Source organism: Akebia trifoliata, chromosome 13 (genome assembly GCF_017979445.1).
Source record: "Akebia trifoliata isolate Shusen 1 chromosome 13, ASM1797944v1, whole genome shotgun sequence".
NCBI lineage: Eukaryota > Viridiplantae > Streptophyta > Magnoliopsida > Ranunculales > Lardizabalaceae > Akebia > Akebia trifoliata.
The window spans coordinates 5293521-5313408 of NC_141387.1; the positions used below are offsets into that span (position 1 = coordinate 5293521).

Genomic DNA, 19888 nt, shown 5'->3' on the forward strand with positions numbered 1-19888 from the left:
ATGGTGAGGGGATCATCATTGCAAAAAATCATCTCATTCCAAAACTTCTAACCCCATCAAAACTGATTTACAAAAATTGGACGGTCTAAAATTTTTCAACTTATAAACATGGGGCTAGAAGTTTCATAAGGGGCTGATTCTTGACAAGGATGATCTCCTCACCATAGAGATCATCCTCACAAAAAATCAGCCAATTCCAAACATTTTTACCCATATAAGACAAAACACATTATAGCTTTATAAGTAACTTTATGTGTATACGGATCCTAATCCATATATATATATATATATATTAGATCTTTTTATTTTCATTGTTATATAAAAGATGATCATAGTCAAGGGGCATGTCATCAATTTTAAAACATAGGATTACTTCAAATAGTCTCAAATCACCACTTTTCTATAAATCCCAAAATTCGTTGAATGGGTAATTACGGCATTTTCGTTTCAAAAATCATTTTTAAACTAATATTTGATAAAATGAGTACTAAAGAATTCATATTTTTTTAGAAGGGATTTTTTGATACATATTTTAAAAAATTAGGTTTTGGGGGTCATTGTCCTAATAGAATAATATTAAATTGACTAAAAAATATTACTCAAATCCACTCAACTGAAATGAAATGTGCACAAAATCTTTAAAAAAAAAAAAAAAAAAAAAAAAATCTATAGTTATGTCAGCATTCCCCATCATTTGAGTTTTTTTTGTTTTTTTGTTTTGTTTTAAGTCGTGATAATCTGACTTCTACGTGTGGCATACTCAAAATACCCTCCTGACGTGGCATGTACTAGAACAAGAGAATTTATGCTTCAGATATCCCCATAAATATATGTAGTTGTGTGTCCCAAGGATTAAAAATCTATTGTTGTAAGACATACCATGTTAGGAAAGCATTTTGAGTATGCCATGTGGGGAAATAAAAAAATCATTACTCTTATTTTAGAGAGAATTAACGAGCAGATCTATTGCAATTGGTTACAAAAACTTTGTTTGTTACTGTACAAACGTTTGCTTTATGAATCAAGCTAGCATGACTAGCTTAGTAAGACTTCAAATCTTACTATGGGTTGTTGGGTCCACATAGATTATCAAATCGGCAGTCCAACAACATAGACTTCTAGATTTCATGGAAAACATCATATAAAAGAAAAAAAAATTCAGAAAAAAAAAAAATTCATTTTTGAACTTGTTCTAAGGTGTTGAGACTGGATGGTTACCGAGCTCCCAAATTTATAACTAAAATTTGAAGGTGAAAATTAATTTTTTTTTTCGAATTATTTTTATTCAAAGTTCTTAGAATTTTGACTTCTATAACTCTGTGCCATCAGATCATGTTTTTTGACGTCACTAAATCCACACCAAAGTATGTTTAAGTATTAAATTAACTCATCAATTTGAATTTTATGATGTGAATCCCCACTTCTAGGTTTGTTGGGTAACAAACTTGTAGTTGTCGGAACTCCAAAGGAGTTTTTGTAATATAAAAATGCTTTATGTAGGTAAATCTCTGTCTCTTTTTATTTATTTTTTCAATTTAGCATGCTCTTTCCAAGATGATAACCCATGTTGATGTGAAATTTTTTAATCTATCTTGACGTTGAAATCTTCTCTTGTGGATTAAAGGAAAATGCTTTTGTTTCCTTCATCATCACCATTATCATTATCAATTTGTGGCCTCCAAAAACATGATTTGATCCACAAGGTCATAAAGGAAAATAAAAATAAAAATTATATATATATATATATAATTTTCACCGTTGAATTTTAGATTTAAATTTGGGAGTTCGGTAAACATTCTTTTTCAACACCTTATATATATATATATATATATATAAATCTAAGTTTTTTCCATTAAGTCTAAAAGTCTATAGTGTTGGATTGCCAATGTGATCATCATTGTGGCCCAACGACCCTAAATAAGATTTTAAATCTTACGAAACTAGTCATGTTAGCATGTAAAATAAGGGAGTTTTTGTAATAAAATTTCAACTTAAAATCTCCCTTAAAAGTAAAGAATAATAATTTTTCAAGAAACCCCCTGCTCTCTTAACGTGGGATGTGCTAGAACCATAGACTCTTTTCTCGGGATACACAACTGACCCCTCACAGAAACATTTTTCTTGAAAAAAATGGTGCATTTGTAAAGAGGGGGTATAGACTTTTATTTATTTATTTTTTTCTTTCAAAAAATATGAATTATGGAAAAATTGTAATTATTTAGTCAAAATGATTAAATTGTAAATATTCAAAGGTCTGACATGTTCTAGAAACTGGAAAGGATTAGAAATGAATTTTCAAACTTTGAAAAGACATCAAATTTTATGCTCAAGTATTTGATGTTGATCGTTGTGAATTATGATCACATCCATTGGATCTGATTTAATTCTCATTCATTCAACTTTTGATCATCAAGAATCAATGGCTATGATGGCATCAAAATCCAATCATACACATGATTATATCAACGGCCAATATCATCTCTTAAAATGATCACAATTTGATCTAAAACGTTGTTCAATATTTACAATCATGTCTAAATGGAAAGTCTGTGAGTGATAGTCCCACATTGCTTGGTTATCAAGACCTTGGGCTATATATAAATCTTGGGCCATCCTCACCTTATAAGCTGGTTTTGTGAGGATGAGTTAGACTCCCTGAATTTCTACGTGGTATCAAAGTGAGTAATCATAGTGGGGGTGTGATCGACTGTTCCACATTGCTTAGGTATCAAGACCTTCAACTATATATAAATCTTGGGCCATCCTCACCTGACAAATGGGTTTTGTGAGGATGAGTATGGCATATGGGCTTCTACCATAGACCCTCGGATGCACACAATCAAATTTAATGATTTTATGAGAAATGGGGGCATCATTCCTCAAATAAAAAATATAATTAAAATAATACATTGTAAGTTTTAAGCTTATTACTATGACGTAAAAATGGAGGCATTTGTTATCAATGATTAAACCCTTGAGTGGTTTACTGTTAGCTAATCGACGAAGGAAAAGATAATCAAGTGCTTTTGTTTAATATTTAAAAGCTAGTACATCGATTCAAGGGCATTTTGTTCTTGCTTCCTACGAATGTAAGAAGCCAAAAGCAAATTGGGGATGCATCTTATTTTAATCATATTTTTCCAAAGTTGAAAGCTCACCAAAATATGGTGTTTTCCATCCCCTCCCCCCACCCCGAGTGGATCTTCTGTAGCGCTCTTTTCCCACGGCGCACATAGATTATTAAGAGAGTGTCACGGCAACCACACATGCAAACTGCACCGTTTGACATTGTTTTAAAATTGGAGATTCAGTGATGGTCCATTTTCATTGTCATGGATCATGTTAAAAAAGACTTTTTTTTTCTTTTTTCAAATATGATCCAAACCATAAGTACAAGAAATCTGAATTGTTATTTTTTTTCAAAACTGATGTTTGAGGTCAAGTGGAACCGAACCAACATAGGTCGGTTCAACTAAATAAGAATTAGAACCAAATCAAATTAAAGTTGGTTTGGTTCGGTTCGGTTCTATGGATTGCCAATATTCTATAAATTGTAAGTAATATTTTTTAATGAAAAAATCAATATAAAATTTCATACAAAAATCACAAATCTAGTCATAAAAAATCATTAGGTTATTCATAAAATATCACTAATCTATGTCCTAACTCCTAAAATAATTCATAATTATTATTATATACATATATATTTATTTATTGTATAGAGGTTCAGTTCTAGGTTTAGTTCGATTCTATACAAGTTTGATTCGAGAATCAAATCAAATTGATTGGTTCTCCAATTTTGTAACCCGGGATCGAATCTCAACTTGTTCCAAACCACCCCAAAGCTATCAATTTGGTTCGGTTCTCGGTGTGAACCGGACCAAGTTGCACCCCTAGTTTTGTGGGCTTTAGAAGAACCGGATCAAGCTTTCAACAAATTCTCCAATTCTTACCTTAATAGTTAATATTAAACCTATTTGAAACACACCACAATTATGTGGCTTACCATCTTTGGTATCATTACATCATGATCTAGGGATATAAGTATGTTAAGAAACAATTTTTAGTGTCTCTACAGAGAGAGAAGCAAAAGCATCCATTTCAAGCTTGTTTAGAACAATGCCAACCTCCAAGCCATCTTCTCCATCTCTTCTCTCACCAAGAGATATGACTCTTCCCCTGTCAATTGAAATCACTTCCACCTTTTTCAGCCTTCCCCACCCAAAATCTGTCTCATAAACACCCAATTTGGGTGACCTAGCAATGGACATAACTTGTTCTGAACCCAATGAAAAATATTTAACAAACAAATTATGTGCATCTCTCAGTACTACTTCATTCATCCTTTGAACCTCATTTCCAATTGATTCTGCTGCAATAGCTATCCCATCTTCTCCAATTATATCTTTCATTTTTTACATTTTAAAAACAAGGCATCAAGCAATTACCAAAATATGTGATGGGCAAAGGAGGGTCTAGGCAAACGGTGCAATCCACCGCAAAACCTAAATGTACCCATTCCTTGACGATTTCTTCATCCCTCCAAGCTTTAATCAAGCAAACCCACACATAAGCACATGTTAGCACAAATTTTGATAAACGAGATGCGTGTAATATGAGCCATTAGACCAAAAGTGGTCAAGAATCTAAAAGAATAAGGAAAATGCAACAACAAATGCTGAATTCAAGGCACATGATTGTTTTCTTTAAGATATTATTATCTCCCTACCTAAGTGTAAATAAAAATTTATGAAAAGGGCTCTATGGGGACTATCTTTGAAGAGTAATACTAAACTGACTCAAAAGAATATAGTCAAATATGTGGAATGTGCACGTAACCATAAATTTTTTAACCGTGCTGGAGTAACATTAAAATTGACATCAATTCTCACATTGCTGATCTGGAGGTGCACACATAGCCATAGATATTTTCACTCATATCTCAATGAAAAGCATATATGATTCTGCACATATTGCATGTGAGTTTTATCAGGACTCTTATAATATTATATTAAAAGAAAAAAAGTAGTGAGATAATTACAAAAATGTTTTTTCTAGCTCGATCTATGGAATTAAAAATGGACGGCTATAGAGTATCCAAACTTAAAATTAAAATTCAGTGATAAAAAGTAAAGTTTTTTGTTTTTTTTTCTTGATTCGTCCTCTTCAAACCCATGGCGTCGAATCATGTTTTTTAATGCCACAAGGTGATCCGATTAGGAAATCTGTATTTTTCACCGTGGACAGGAGAGAGAAATTTCCTCTTACTGCTGATGTCATTTGCACCACATGTCAAATAGTTGTTGGACTGTGAGCAAGTTTGCTCACAGCCCTCTGAGCCAAAAGCACTCAATGTGATTAGAAAATGGCTTGGTTAGAAAGCCCTATGTGTTTTAAACTTCAACCAAAGACATGTCATGTAGACATTGTTCCAATTCGATTGGAATGGGAAATAGTATGTGAAACGTATTCATTTTAATAGTTGTGGAGAAGAAATATTTAAAATTTCCTTGAATTGTGACTTACGTGGCATGTGTTGAGGTGTTGCAAGAGGATTTCCTTGAATTGTGACTTGGTGCATCTGATCTAAACTCTTTTACTGAGAGCACCAAAATTTGAGTCGCCATATATGCGGCCTCCACTCTTATATTTAAATTTAGAGTAGTGTTGGAGTGACCTCAAGATTGTACCTCATATCGCACATCCTGATGTGCAAGGGCGCAATCCTCGCAGAACCAGGATTTCACCCATACGAGAGCAACCAAGAGTAGAAATTTTTTTGTGGGGACGACTAAGAGTGGAAAAAAAATATTTGTGGGGGTAATAATGGTAAATTTTCTTATCCACCACTAAAATCTGTCGCAATAGCTCACTGATCCATGGACATAGATGCTTTTTTCCATTGTAAAATATGACGAGTTTTGTAAAATATTTTATGAAAAATGTTGAAGATGACTGACTGGTTTTAAAAAGAAAAATTAAGGATGTTTTATTACAAGTCAAATGTTGGGGCATTTAGGTCATCTTTTTATCTATCAGAGGAGATAGTGGTGGCATGTCATAAGTTTTAAAATTCAAAGGAATGTGTCAAATTTTATTTCATGTGTTTAATTTCATTGGTGTAAACTAAATAGAATGGCTGATTATCTAGTTAAGTTGGGATATCATTTGGTGAATTATTTTTGTAACTGAGACTACTTGCGGTATTCCTCAGGAGTTAAATACAATTTTGATTGTTGATATTTTATGTAATTATTCCCGATGCTCATTATAATCAGGGAGAGGTCCCTTCACCCCCAACTTATTAATGAAAAAACAATCCTCAAATATTCTTCGGGTAGCTAGGTATAGCCATAAGTTTATAAAAATGAAAACAAGATAACTTTTAATTTTTGATAAAAAAATTGGATAACTTATATCTTTAGTAGAAAAAATTATAACTACGTTGATATTTTGTAGATTATATGTTGAATTTTTTAAAGGAAAAAAAAAAGGGATTTGTAGTGATTTGAAATGATTTTTTCTCATTCAATTCTTTGGAATCACAACCATTGGGTACTCGTGTTTCTTGGCGATTTTGATTCCATTTATCTTAGAACCGGAATTAGAATAGACAATAATTAAAAATAAAAAAAAATTAAATAATTATAAGTATAAGTACCTTAGGAGCTGTACCACATTCTCTTATTTAATGAAAAAATTAATTAATAGACTCAGTCTTAGGGGTTCCAATCTAAATAGTTCCAATCTTTTGGGAGTAGGTGGATGGTCCTTTTAGAAAACTTTTTGTACATATCTAAGCGGTCTCTCAACCACATCTTTCTCCTTATAATATTTTTGGAGTACTCCAACTACTCTTTTCTCATCTTCTTCCCGTACAAAAGCTTTTCCCAGGCTATTGTAAGCGTTTTCAATGATTTTTTTAATAAGTAAGACGTCCTAATCCTAATTTTGAACATTTAGATGTATTTCTCGATTTATTTCAACGGTCTTTACTAAAACAATAAACAAAACTTTTAATTTTTAAAGATTTTATCATAACTTTTGATTCAAGTTTCTGTTTCACAATCATATATAATCAAATTTAATGATTTTATGAGAGGGGGGCAGGGGGCGGGGGCGGGGGCGGGGGCGGGGGCGCGGGGGGGGGGGGGGGGCATCATTCCTCAACTAGATAGAGCAAGTAATATAAAATATAGTAATCTTTGGACGTATTACCATAGCAAATGGAGGCATTTGTTATCAATGTGTAAACCCTAGGGTGGTTTACTATTAGCTAGTTGCTAAAGGAAATGATATAAATTAAGTGTGTTTTGTTAAATAATTAATGTAAAGTGTGTGTATCATACAAGCGTAGTTAAAAAAAAAAAACGAGAAATAGAATTAAAATAGTCTTTTTTTTATCCATATTCATACTCATGCTTCCTACAAATGCAATGCCAAAACAAAGTTCGTGATGCTTCTAATTTTGATCCATATTTGTCTCCTCATTTTTGTGGAAAGTTGGAAGCTCACCAAAATATGGTTATTTATCCCAAAAATGGTTTTTTGAATCTAATCCCCAAATGGTCATACCTTATTTATCATTTTCTATGTTTCTAACAAACATGATAATGATGATGTTGATACCATGGAAAAATTAACAATTATATACTTGCTTAATTCATGAAAAAATAAAATTCTATCTAACCAAATCTAATCTAAGAAGAAAAACAAAATATTCTAATCAAAGTCTTAAACGAATTCTCCAACTCTTATATTATTTTTCATGTACCATAATACTAGGTTTACTATCTTTGGTACCATTACATTATGATCTAGGGATATGAGTACATTAAGAAACAATTTTTAGTGTCTCTACAAAGAGAGAAGCAAAAGCATCCATTTCAAGCTTGTTAAGAACAATGCCAACCTCCAAGCCCTCTTCTCCATCTCTTCTCTCACTAAGAGCTATGGCTCCCATGGTTCCTCCTGTGTCAATTGAAATCACCTCCACCTTATTGGGTCTTCCCCACCCAAAATCGGTCTCGTAAACTGCCAATTTCGGTGACCCAGCAATGGACATAAGATATTCTGAACCCAATGAGAATAGTTTAACCAACACGTTATGTGCTTCTCTTAACACTCCTTCATTCATCCTTTGAATTGTGTTTGCAATTGATTCTGTTGCAACAGCTATCCCATCTTCTCCAATCATATCTTTCCTCGTTACATCTACGAAAGTAGGCATCAAGCAATTACCAAAATATGTGATAGGCAAAGGAGGGTCTAGGCGAGCTGTGCAATCCACCATAAAACCTAAATGTAGCCATTCCTTGACATTTTCTTCATCTCTTTGAGCTTTTACCAAGCAAACCCACACATAGGCACATGTTAGCACAAATTTTGATAAACAAGATGTGGGTAATAAGACCTGTTAGAGAAAAAGTAGTCAAGAATCCGACAGAATAATAGAAATGCAACAAGAGATGTCAAATTGGAGGCATATATTCATTGCCTTTTAAGAAATTATTGGCTTCCTACTCAAGCTTGAATTCAAATTTGCAAAAAGAGGCCTAGTGGGACTATCTTTTAAAGAATATAAAATTTGGATCCAACAAACAAATATCAAAATGCCCAATGTCTTAAAATTCCAGATAACCCACTAGGGGTGTAACCTGACGGATTGGTCTGAACTCAACCCAATTAATGCACAAGCCTGGGTTGAGTTATGTAGAAAATGAGTTGAGGCTAGGTTGGAAGATCTCAACCTGACCTCAATTCAAGTTGAGGGTTCAGCCCAACTCAACCCGAACCCCAAGCTACATACTAATATATAAATATTTTATATTAATTATTTATTTTTATAAAGTATTTTTTAGTTATTTCTTCCAATAAATAAGAGAATGGGGGAGAACTTTTTTTTTTTTTTTTTTTTTGGGAGGGTGGGGGGACTTTATTTCTATTTGAGTCCATTACTGCATATGTTTATATATAGTATGCATAGATTCCTCACAGATGAAAAATAATTTAATTAAGACTAATGATTTTGTAACTTAAAAACTCATTGACGTGTCATGCACAAAGAATAAAAAGCCCGAGTTACACAACTGTAGATGGCAAGTCAGTCAGATCAATTGTGTATCCAGAGGAAAAGAATTTACAGGTCTTGCATAAAGAATAAAAGGCTTTAGATACACAACTGGATATGACAGGTCAGTTGTATATCCCAACGGAAAGAATCTACGGTTCTTTGCCCATGCCACATCGGTGAATTTTTGAGTCACTGTGTCAAGTTGAGTGATAAAATCAGCACACTTTAATTAATGGTACTGACATTAAGGACTAAAGAGTGAAGGGATGCATCATCCTAAAACTCCCTAAATTACATAACTTGGCTTAACCCGACTTCAACCTGATTTTAGAAATTCAAGATCAAGATAGGGTTGAGCTTGGGTTAATGAACTTCGTCCGATGGTCGAGTCGAGTTGAATTTGGGTTGAGCCTGGGTTCAACCTCCATCATGCCAAGGTAGCAGCCCTAAACCCACCAAGAAAAAAACAAAATACAGTAGAAATTTATGATTTTATGTCTCCGAAACTAGTAATATTTATATTGGGTCCCGTTCAACAACAAACATTTTTCAAAACATGGGTTAGAAGTTTTGGAATGGGCTGATTTTTGGTGAGGTTATCCTCACCAAAAATCAGCCCATTCCAAAACTTCTAACCCCATTAAAAATGATTTTTCAACTTGTAAACTGGGGCTAGAACTTTTGGAATGGGATGATTTTTGGTGAGGATGATCTCCTCACCCTAGAGATCATCCTCACCAAAAATCAGCCCATTCCAAAACCTCTAACTCATGTTTTGCCAAAATGTTTGTTGCTGAACATTTCCCATTTATCTTATATATTTTAAAAAAATATATACATAACGAGACCTGTTTGCTCATCTCCAGTCGAGCCACTACCCATTGCTTGAGCCTCTCAATATCGGCACGACTCATCACGAATGTGGCTCGAACCCGATCCACTGGAACTTCATGGGCGTTCATTAAGAAGTGGAAGCATTTTTGAGAAATTTGTATTTTCTCCAAAATTTTTCAAGTAAATCATCTCAAGCCCATCTGGATCCTTCACTACTGTCCTATCAAAGAACGGAAGAGATTCGACAATCAAAGATGTATCTCCTCCAGATCTACAAACCCACGCCCAGGATTTGATGAAGTGGTTCGATGTTCGACCATCGGCAACCACATGATTGATGGTGATTCCAACACAAATCCCAGAGTTCGGAAACAAAGTTATTTGTAAGGCTAGTAGAGGAACCTGGTCGTTGGACGGTAGTGGTAACTGGGGAACAAGATGATAGAAATCATGGTTGTTTCTTGGGTTGTCACCTATGAGATGGTTGAAATCGTGAGTTGACTCGGCCACTGTTAAAGGGACTGAGTCACCATCTTTGTAGATGAGTTGGGGGAGAGTGGAGTTGAGAGGCCAAGTGAGATTTCCAAGGAGAGGGTAGAAGTGTTGGAGAGTGAGTGAGAGAGAGTGTTTGAGGTTGGGAAGAATGGAATTCATGAAATGGGTTAGAGAGTGGTGTGATTGGTAGAAGAAGAGGCGTTGGACAGGTGGCATGCAAAGCCATGGGAGGTCAAAGAAGGTGAGAGGGAGAGGCGTTTGAGGGATCAAAGCTTCTGATGGTGGAGAGACTTCGCACTGTTCAAGTACCTTTGCCGCCATGAGAGAGAGAGAGACAATGTTTCTTGTGTGTTAGTGTGCGTGGCTCGGTGGTTGTGAGAGAGGAAAGTTTTCTGGTTGACGGGCACATTGTTGATGCGTAGTAATCGCGCAATCCTAGTGGAAGATTGCTTGGAATAATTTTGCAGCAATCCGTCCATCTTAATTTTATTTACAATCCTTATACTCTTTATTAATTAAATTCACATCCAAATACTGTCATTTTCAATTGAAATAGCAAAACACTTGTCTTAATAACATAATAAGATTTTAGTAGGATCTTTTTACTCATATGGATAATCACATCATCAGTCCAAGACTACCACAGCCCTCTAAATTGTATCAGAAGTCTCAGATAAAAAAAATAAAATTCAAGAAATAACTTTTTTTAATTTGATGTAAGTTTTTGAAAATTCCCAAACTTTCAAATAATTCCCAAACTTAAAATTGAAATACATTGAAGAAAATAATCTTTTTTGGTATTTATTTTTTCAAAATTCATATACTTTTGTCCTTGACAAAGGTGAAGCATCCGATCATGTTTTGGATGTCAAAAGGTGAGCCCAAGATTAGTCGAAAACAAGTATAATATTTTAAAGAAGCATTTTTCATATATTTTTGTCCTCGACAAAAGTGAAGCATCCGATCATATTTTTGGATGCCAAAAGGTGAACTAAAGATTAGTCGAAAACAAGTATAATATTTTAGAGAAGCATTTTGCCTACTAACTTAGTAAGATTTGAAATCTTACCAAGGATCATTAAGCTCAAATAAATTACCATATTGGCAAATCCTAAGCTAAGGTATCTGTTCCTGAAAAAAAAAAATTTTAAGGAAAAAAAAATCATGAAGCAAAACTATATATTTTTTTAATGAAAATGATTTTCTCGAAAAATTCACATAAAAATAATGATAATGAATGAAAAATATTTTTCTATTTAACCTACATAAATAAAAGTAGGTGTTTCAACTTTTTTTTACCATGATAGATATTTTAAGAGAGGGGCTATTGACACCCCAACTTTTACTTATTACATTCCAATTACTTAAATTAATTATCACACCCCAATTAAAGATCAAAACACACTATTCAAATATTACTCAGGGTTGCCTCAAATTACAATCTCATCGTAATAAAATATTATAACACGCATTCTAACAATCTCAATAGTTTTTTACAATTAAAAAAGGTTCATATAAAATCCTAAACCTAAAACAAAAAAATCTAAGAAAAAATAAATGAGAGTTTCTATTGGCACCACAACTTTTACTTATTCTCAACCATTCACATATTTTCTTTATTTATTATTAAGGTTTGCCTCAAATTACAATTTTAACATAATAAAATATTATAGCACTCACTCAAAATAATTTTATTAGTTTTTTATTATTTAAAAAATTGTTCATATAAAATCATAAACCCAAAACAAAAGAATCTAAGCAAAAGAAAAGAAAAAAAAATGAGAGAGTTTCTATTGGCACCTCAACTATTACTTATTCACAACCATTCAATTGTTTTCTTTATTTTATTTGGGGTGTAATAATAGAAAAACTTGGGGTGTCAATAACACTTATCTTAAAATATCTCTCATAGTAAAAAGTCGAAACACCTCCTTTTATTTTTGCAAGTTAATTAGAAAAAAAAAATTTGTTTATTATTGCATATATTTTTTTTTTTAATTTGAATTTTCAAGGAAATCATTTTCATTCAAAAAGCATAATTTGTTTAAATAAATTACTTTTTTGATTTTTTTTCTTCTATAATCGAAAATTTTGGTATTGGATTGCCAATTTGGTAATTCATTTGAGTTCAACGACACTTAGTAACATTTCAAATTTTACTAAGTAGGAAAATTGCTTCCCTAAAATACTTTATTGTGACAAGTAACCTTGGACTCACCTTGAGACATCTAAGAATAAGATGGGATGCTTCAACATTGTAGTGGACAAAAATATATGAACTTTGAAAATACAAATCCCAAAAAAATAGTTCACCGTCGTATTTTAATTTTAAGTTTGAGAGTTATTTGAAAATTTGGTAGCCATAAATATTGTTTCTTGAATTTTATGTTTTTGACAAAGTTTTTTTATGAAACTTAAAGGACCGAGTCACCATCTTTGTAAATGAGTTGGGGGAGAGTGGAGTTGAGAGGCTAAGTGAGGTTTCCAAGGAGAGGGTAGAAGTATTAGAGAGTGAGTGAGAGAGAGTGTTTGAGGTTGGGAAGGATGGAGTTCATGAAATGGTTTATAGAGTGGTGTGATTGGTAGAAGAAGGGACATTGGACAGGTGGGATGCAAAGCCATGGTAGGTCAAAGAAGGTGAGAGGGAGAGGTGTTTGAGGGATCAAAGCTTCTGATGGTGGAGAGACTTGGCACTGTTCAAGTACCTTGGCTGTCATGAGAGAGACAGAGAGAGGGTGTGCGTTTGTTGTGTGCCTGTGTGCGTGGCTCGGTGGTTGTGAGAGAGGAAAGTTTACATATTACACAAGAAAAGACAGCAACTTTTACTAATTACACTGCTGTTGGCACCAACTTTTACTTATTACACTGATGTCGACACCAATTGGCAGCAATTTTTACTCATTACACAAGAAAAGAGTCTTGTTGGCACCTACTTTTACTTATTACACAAGAAAAGATAGCAAATTCTACTTATTACATAAGAAAAGAGTGCTCATAGAGCAGAGATGCCAATAGAAATTCTCTCTTTTTTTTATTTATTTAAATTGTTAAATTTTGGTTTTTATACTTAATTTAATATTTACTCTTATAATAACAAAATATGGGGTGGAAGTCTTTTGACGCCAAAATTTGATTGACCATAAATACTCTCATTTTTTTATATTTAAATAAATTTAATATAATCAACTAAATTTAGTCAAAAACCCACCCAGAAAATTACAACCTGAATCACATTACCTATTTTCAAAATACAAAATATCCTTTTTAATTTTATTTTTTATTAACTAATCTAAAAAAAATCTTTTAATCAACATTTTAAATTATAAATAAACCTCTTGATACAAGTGATTCTGCACATGTCACCTTGTAGTCTTAATTGTAAATAATTGTTGATGTTTTTTGAATGTGTTGTAATATTTGATAAATTCTCAAATAATTATTGGAGTTTTCAAAAATATCAAAAGTGTTACGTGTTGATACAACTATCAAATAATGTTATCAAATTATCAATATTACATGATAACTTTGTCAACACTAACAACACTTCGAAAATATTTATAAAAAAATTATTTGAGAATTTATCCTATAATTTTTTATAATGTCAAGGTCATAGCTTAAACCAAACTTTTATAATTTTAAATGAAGTGTTTTAATCTTCTTCTTCAATAATAATAATAAATATTGGAACCACAACTTTTACTTATTCCCAATCATTCACTTGTTTCTATATTTTAAATTAGGATTTAATAAGTAAAAGTTTGGGTGCCATTAACAGTTTTTTAATAAAATTATAACTTTACTAATAGTCCTTATATGATTTTTGTTTAAATCGTGTAAATAGAAGCTTACTCTTTTTAATAGATTTATATTTTTTTAATTTTTATAGGTTTTATAAAAATAATGTCTAATTAACTATCAGTAAAGATATATTGTGATTTAGCGATACATAGAATTTGGGTGGAATGTTATGTTAAAATAGTTAAAAAAATATGATAAAGAATGGGAATGTCTAATTTTCAAAGGGCATGATTATTTTACAACTATATTTGAAGAAAAAGAAAAAATCTTACATTAAAAGTTAATACAAGTATCGTTGGGATTACATGAAGGATAAATGAAAAACATGGAATAATCTTATAATGAAATTTGGATTAGGATGGGATGTACATATGAGATCTTTTGAAGCAATTAATGAACAATGGAAGTCATATGTTTTGTTATTTTTTTTCATATGATAATTGAAGTTAAATAAGTTAGTTGTTATTTATTTTTATTTTTTTATTTATTATTATTATGCTTTATATATTTTATTAGTTAAATAAGCATTTCAATTAATTTCAATATAAGACATTAGAGTACGAAGATAAGTTAGACTAAATATTTGGTAGGACCATTGCAATAGGAAAATATTGTATAACTCCAAACGAGACTTCTTCAATCATATAAGATAATCGTATTTCTCTCGATGATTTAGACATAGATATTGATGATGTGAATGAATGATCATTACCAAATACTTCAATTGATTTAGTTAAAAAATCTATTGAAAAGATACCTAGAAGATTTCATAAGAGATCAAATGAGTTTAAATCATCTTTTTCCACAAGTATGAATGCGAAAAGAAGTAAAAAAATTAGTGATGTTAAAGTCCATAGAATGCTTTGTGTGATGATTGACAACATAGAGACATATTTTTAAAATAATGACGCAAAGTACAAACAAAAACACTTCTATTATCTCATCCATCAACCTGTTGAGTAATTTATATGATATTGATTGATGTGGACCAGTATGAATGTTTTTTGTTGACAAATTATTTAAAGAGACTTCTAATAGGGAGATTTTTGTTAGATTGATAGATATTGATTATATGTTTACATTAGAGTGGATTAAAATAAAGTTTGAAGAAGTTTATGAGATTTCATGATGGGCAATCTTTTGAGAATATGGTAAATTTATGATTACAATTTCTTAAATGCTATTATAGAACAATAATATTATTTCTATTTTTTTATTACTGCATTTTCTATAAGACATTACTTTAATTTATTCAATTTCTATATGAATTTTTTACTTAAATGTTTTCGTTATGGTTTATAAAAATGTTTGTGTTTAACTTTTTATTTTTCATTTAAACTATATATGATTGAATGATTATGAATTGTTATATGTTTATACTCATGTGATTTGTATATATACAATAAGAGATAGATGTTAACGTAAAGAAGAAAATTTTCCCTTTAATTTTACTATGACATTATTATCGTACAAGAAATTAACGCATGAAACAACTACGTCAGACTTCATTATTTTCTTGTGATTCATATGTCATAGAATTACTTGATTCAGACAACTTAGTGCCTGTCTACGATAATTTTCGTATAGATAAGTATGTCTTCAATAGATTATGTTATTTTATAAGAGATAGATGATTGCTTGAAGATCGTAGAATGATGAGAGTTAAAGAACAAATAGCAATTTTTTTTATATACAGTTGGACATAATGTTAGGAATAAAAATAATCAGGAGATTCTAATATTCTAATGAAATGATAAGTCAATATTTTCATCACGTGTAGTCAATATTTACCCGTGACTTAATAAAAATAATTGATTTGAGGGTCACACCACCAAAAATATTAGTAGGTCGATGATATTTTTCATGATTTAAGATAATTAATTATTTAATATTTGAATTAATATAATTAATAATATAATAATTATTTAATGTTTACTTTTAGATGAAATAAGATTGCGTAGGTGTAATTGTCGACACTCATATACCTACAGTTATACCATTTGACAAATTTATATTATTTTGATCAGGAATTAAGACTAAATGTACACATAATGTCTAGACTATTTGTTTATTTGACATACAGTTCACTTTTGTTTTAGCTGGGTGGGAAGGTTCATTACATGATTGATGAGTCTTTCAATCTGTTCTTAGCGATTCGAATTTGAATTTCTTGAATCTTTCCGTTGGTAAAGAAACATTATCTTATTTTATTATTTTTGATATTTTTTATACCCATTAAGGTAATTTAAATTAATTAATTTTTTTTTCAAAATTTATATTAGGAAAATATTACATGATTGATGCGGGTTACAAAAATATGCGAGGATATCTTACACCATATCATAATACATGGCATCGGATACATAATATCCGTAAAAGAAACGAGCTAAGAATGAAGCAGTAGTTCAATTATTATCACTCTTTGTGTAGAAACGTTATTGAGCATTATTTCAATGTACTGAAGAAACGATTTTCGATTTTAAAACGGATAGCTTTATACTCTTTTGTGACTCAGACACATATCGTATATATGTATATGACCTTACATAATTTCAACTGACAACAATTACTTACTGATAATTGGTTTACACAATGAGGATGAATATGCTAATATTCATAGAGGAGACGTGTATAATACGACACCAAATGAAGTTGATGATGAATTCATTGTTGATATGAATATTATAAGAAATGAGATTGTTCAACAGATTTATAATGCCATATATACATGATGATATAAAATTTTATTTAATTATTTATTGTTTATTTGATAGACATTAAATATGTTAATACATAAAAAATGAAATTCAATTTTATTTTTTAATTTTTCAATATTAAATCTTATGTTTATACTTATTGTTAACATATTATTATTTATATCAGATAAATAATCTCTTTTTTTAATATTGTTTTTAATTTCATCTAACGAATTCTAGACAACAAGTTATCAAACAATTCAACATCTTGACAGCAAAATTAGCTAACATGTTACCAAACAGTATACTCACTTTAGCAAGTTGCTTCAGCAATAACAACAACAACTTTCTCTCAATTTCAGCAATTTAATTCAACATTAGCAATTTTATATACAACTTTTCTAAACAAAGCGTGAGTATATCACCTGACTACATTATCTTAATTTTATGGACTCCAAGAAATTTGAAGAAAAATAAAAATAAGTTATTTTTTACAGTTGAATTTTAATTTTAATTTTAATTTTAGGAGTTTGAAGGCTGTTCATTTTCAAAATCAAAACCTTCGATAAATGTGAAAATGATTTTTTTTAAAATTATTTTAATCTAAGATTTTCATGAAATCTGTGGTGTTGGATTGCAAATAAAATAGGGACAATGACCGTGAGGGACTCTTTGTTGAGAATATGTACTGATTAACCCCCTAGAAAAGAATATGAATAATTTAAGTCCTACTTAATAAAATATTCACATATTAAAGATCTTTTGAATATTTTCTTAAGAAAAATACCTAAAATATCCTTTTTAACAACTTTATAAAGTAGTTTACTTTAGAAATATACCGTGCCAAATAAAAAGCTTGACCAATTTATTTGGTTATTAATATTTTTATCAAAATAAAAAATAAATATTTTTATTTATTAAAATCTATTTACAAATTCAAACTTGCTAATTTTTAATTGAATCAATTCAATGAACATTCAAGTCGAGTTTTAAAATAATATTTTAATTATTTAAAATTAGTTATATTTTTTTAATAAATCTAATATACATAGATCAAATTAGTTTATGATGATAACCAAACTCATCTCCATCATCATCATCATCTTCTATGTGAGTTAAAAATCACTAGTTTTGAGAAAGAGTAAACAAGGATTTTTTTTATTTTGATTTAGATCTTTTTATTTTCATCATTATATAAGAGATGACTATAGTCAAACGCATGTCCTTAATTTTAAAACATAGGATTACTTCAAATATTCTTAAATAATCACATTTCTATAAATCTCAAAATTCATTAAAAGTGTAATTACAGCATTTGTCCCAATAGAATAAAAAATATTACTCAAATCCACTCAACTAAAATGGAATGTGCACAAAATCTCGAAAAAAAAAATCACAAAGAAAAATAAATCTACAGTTCTGTGCACTTTCCCCACCATTTGAGGTTTTTTTTTTTTTTTTTTTGAGTTGTGATATTTGACTTCTGCATGTGGCATACTCAAAATACTCTCTTGACGTGGTATGTGCTAGAACAATGGAGTTTATGCCTTTCATATCTCCATAAATATATGTAGTTGTGTATCCCGATGATTAAATATCTATTGTTTTAACACATACCATTTAAGAGAGAATTTTGAGTATATTATGTGGGGGAATAAAAAAATCAGTACTCCTTTTTTTTTCTTAGAGAGAATTACCAAGCAGATCTATTGCAAATTATTACAAAAACTTGGTTGCTTTATAAGTTTGTTCCCGCGCAAATATTTACTTTATGAATCAAGCTAGCATGACTAGTTTAGTAGGATTTCAAATCTTACTACGGTCATTGGGCCCACATAGATTATCAAATCGGCAGTCCAACAACACAGGCTTCTAAATTTCATGGAAAACATCATATTAAAAAGGAAAAAATTAAAAAAAAATTTTATATATATATATATATATTTTAAGTTTGATCGAAGGTGGTGTGAGACTCGATGGCTATTGAAATCTCAAATTTATAACTAAAATTCAACGAAGAAAATTAACATTTTTTTTTGAATTATTTTTCTTTATATAATGCTATAATCAATGGAGGCACATCACCAATCCGACGGATCTTTCGCGTTTAGATTGACGTTCATATGAACAGTGTCTAATTGTTACCATAGCAACCTAAAATGTCAACATGACGTGTATTTATGAGAATAAATGCATCGGGCTGAGTGTGATTGAATGATTTTTTTTTTTTGGCTCAAAACCCAATAATAGCTCTAGAGAGAAATTTTCTCACTCCTGCACGCACGTCCTCTGTTCCCAATTTTCAATTGAGTCATGCTGGAGTAACATTGAAATTGACATCGTTTGAGACATTGGTGTGCATAGAACCATGGATCCTTCTCATTGTATCTGGATGAAAAACATTTATGATTATACAAACACATCCACATCAAAAATGTCTGAAAGGATGTTAATTTCAATATTACTTCAGCATTTTCCTTTTAAATTTTAAGATTTAAAATCTTAAAATGAGTCATTGAGGCTACATGGATTATCGCATTTGTCCATCAAACATCACATCTTCTTAGATTTTATGAAAATATTCATTTAGAAAAATAAAAATAAAAATATTTTTCTAGCTTGATCTATGGAATTAAAAATCGACCCTTATAGAGTACCCAAACTTAAAATTATTAAAAAAAAGTCTTTTTTTTTTTTGTTTGATTTGTCCTCTACAACTCCATGGTGTCAAATCATGTTTTTTTAGTGCCATAAGGTGATCCGATTAGGAAATCTCCCTTTTTCACCGTGGACAAGAGTGAGAAATTTTCTCTTTTATTGGTGATGTCATTTGCACCACATGTCAAGAGGTTGTTGGACTATGAGCAAATTTGCTCACAGCCCTATAAGCAAAAAAGCACTCAATGTGATTAGAAAATGGCTTGGTCTGAAAGTCCCATACGTTTTAAACTTCAACCAAAGACAGGTCACGTAGACTTTGTTCCTATTTGAT

At 30.9% G+C, this 19888-nt stretch overlaps 2 protein-coding genes and 1 pseudogene across 2 annotated transcripts; all 3 read right to left on the minus strand.

Moving 5' to 3' along the window:
- Window positions 1–4049: 4049 nt before the first annotated feature.
- LOC147387494 (phenolic glucoside malonyltransferase 2 pseudogene) lies at window positions 4050–4412 on the minus strand (annotated as a pseudogene).
- A 3422-nt stretch (window positions 4413–7834) lies between these two features.
- LOC147387495 (coumaroyl-CoA:anthocyanidin 3-O-glucoside-6''-O-coumaroyltransferase 1-like) lies at window positions 7835–9987 on the minus strand. Its single transcript, XM_086421597.1, has 2 exons — window positions 9922–9987; window positions 7835–8413 (listed from the first exon to the last, which is right to left on the minus strand). The coding sequence occupies exons 1-2, from the start codon at window positions 9985–9987 to the stop codon at window positions 7835–7837; spliced, it is 645 nt and encodes a 214-aa protein (XP_086277723.1).
- A 34-nt stretch (window positions 9988–10021) lies between these two features.
- Window positions 10022–10723, minus strand: LOC147387496 (phenolic glucoside malonyltransferase 1-like). Its single transcript, XM_086421598.1, has one exon. The coding sequence runs from the start codon at window positions 10721–10723 to the stop codon at window positions 10022–10024; it is 702 nt and encodes a 233-aa protein (XP_086277724.1).
- Between the last annotated feature and the right edge of the window lie 9165 nt (window positions 10724–19888).

Coding starts and splice junctions, on each gene's coding strand:
- LOC147387496 (XM_086421598.1), bottom strand. CDS start 10,723: ATGGCGGCAAAGGTACTTGAACAGTGCGAAGTCTCTCCACCATCAGAA.
- LOC147387495 (XM_086421597.1), bottom strand. CDS start 9,987: ATGAGTCGTGCCGATATTGAGAGGCTCAAGCAATGGGTAGTGGCTCGA. Junction 8,414..9,921: donor GACTGGAGATGAGCAAACAG/GTCTCGTTATGT, acceptor TTTCTCTAACAG/GTCTTATTACCCACATCTTG.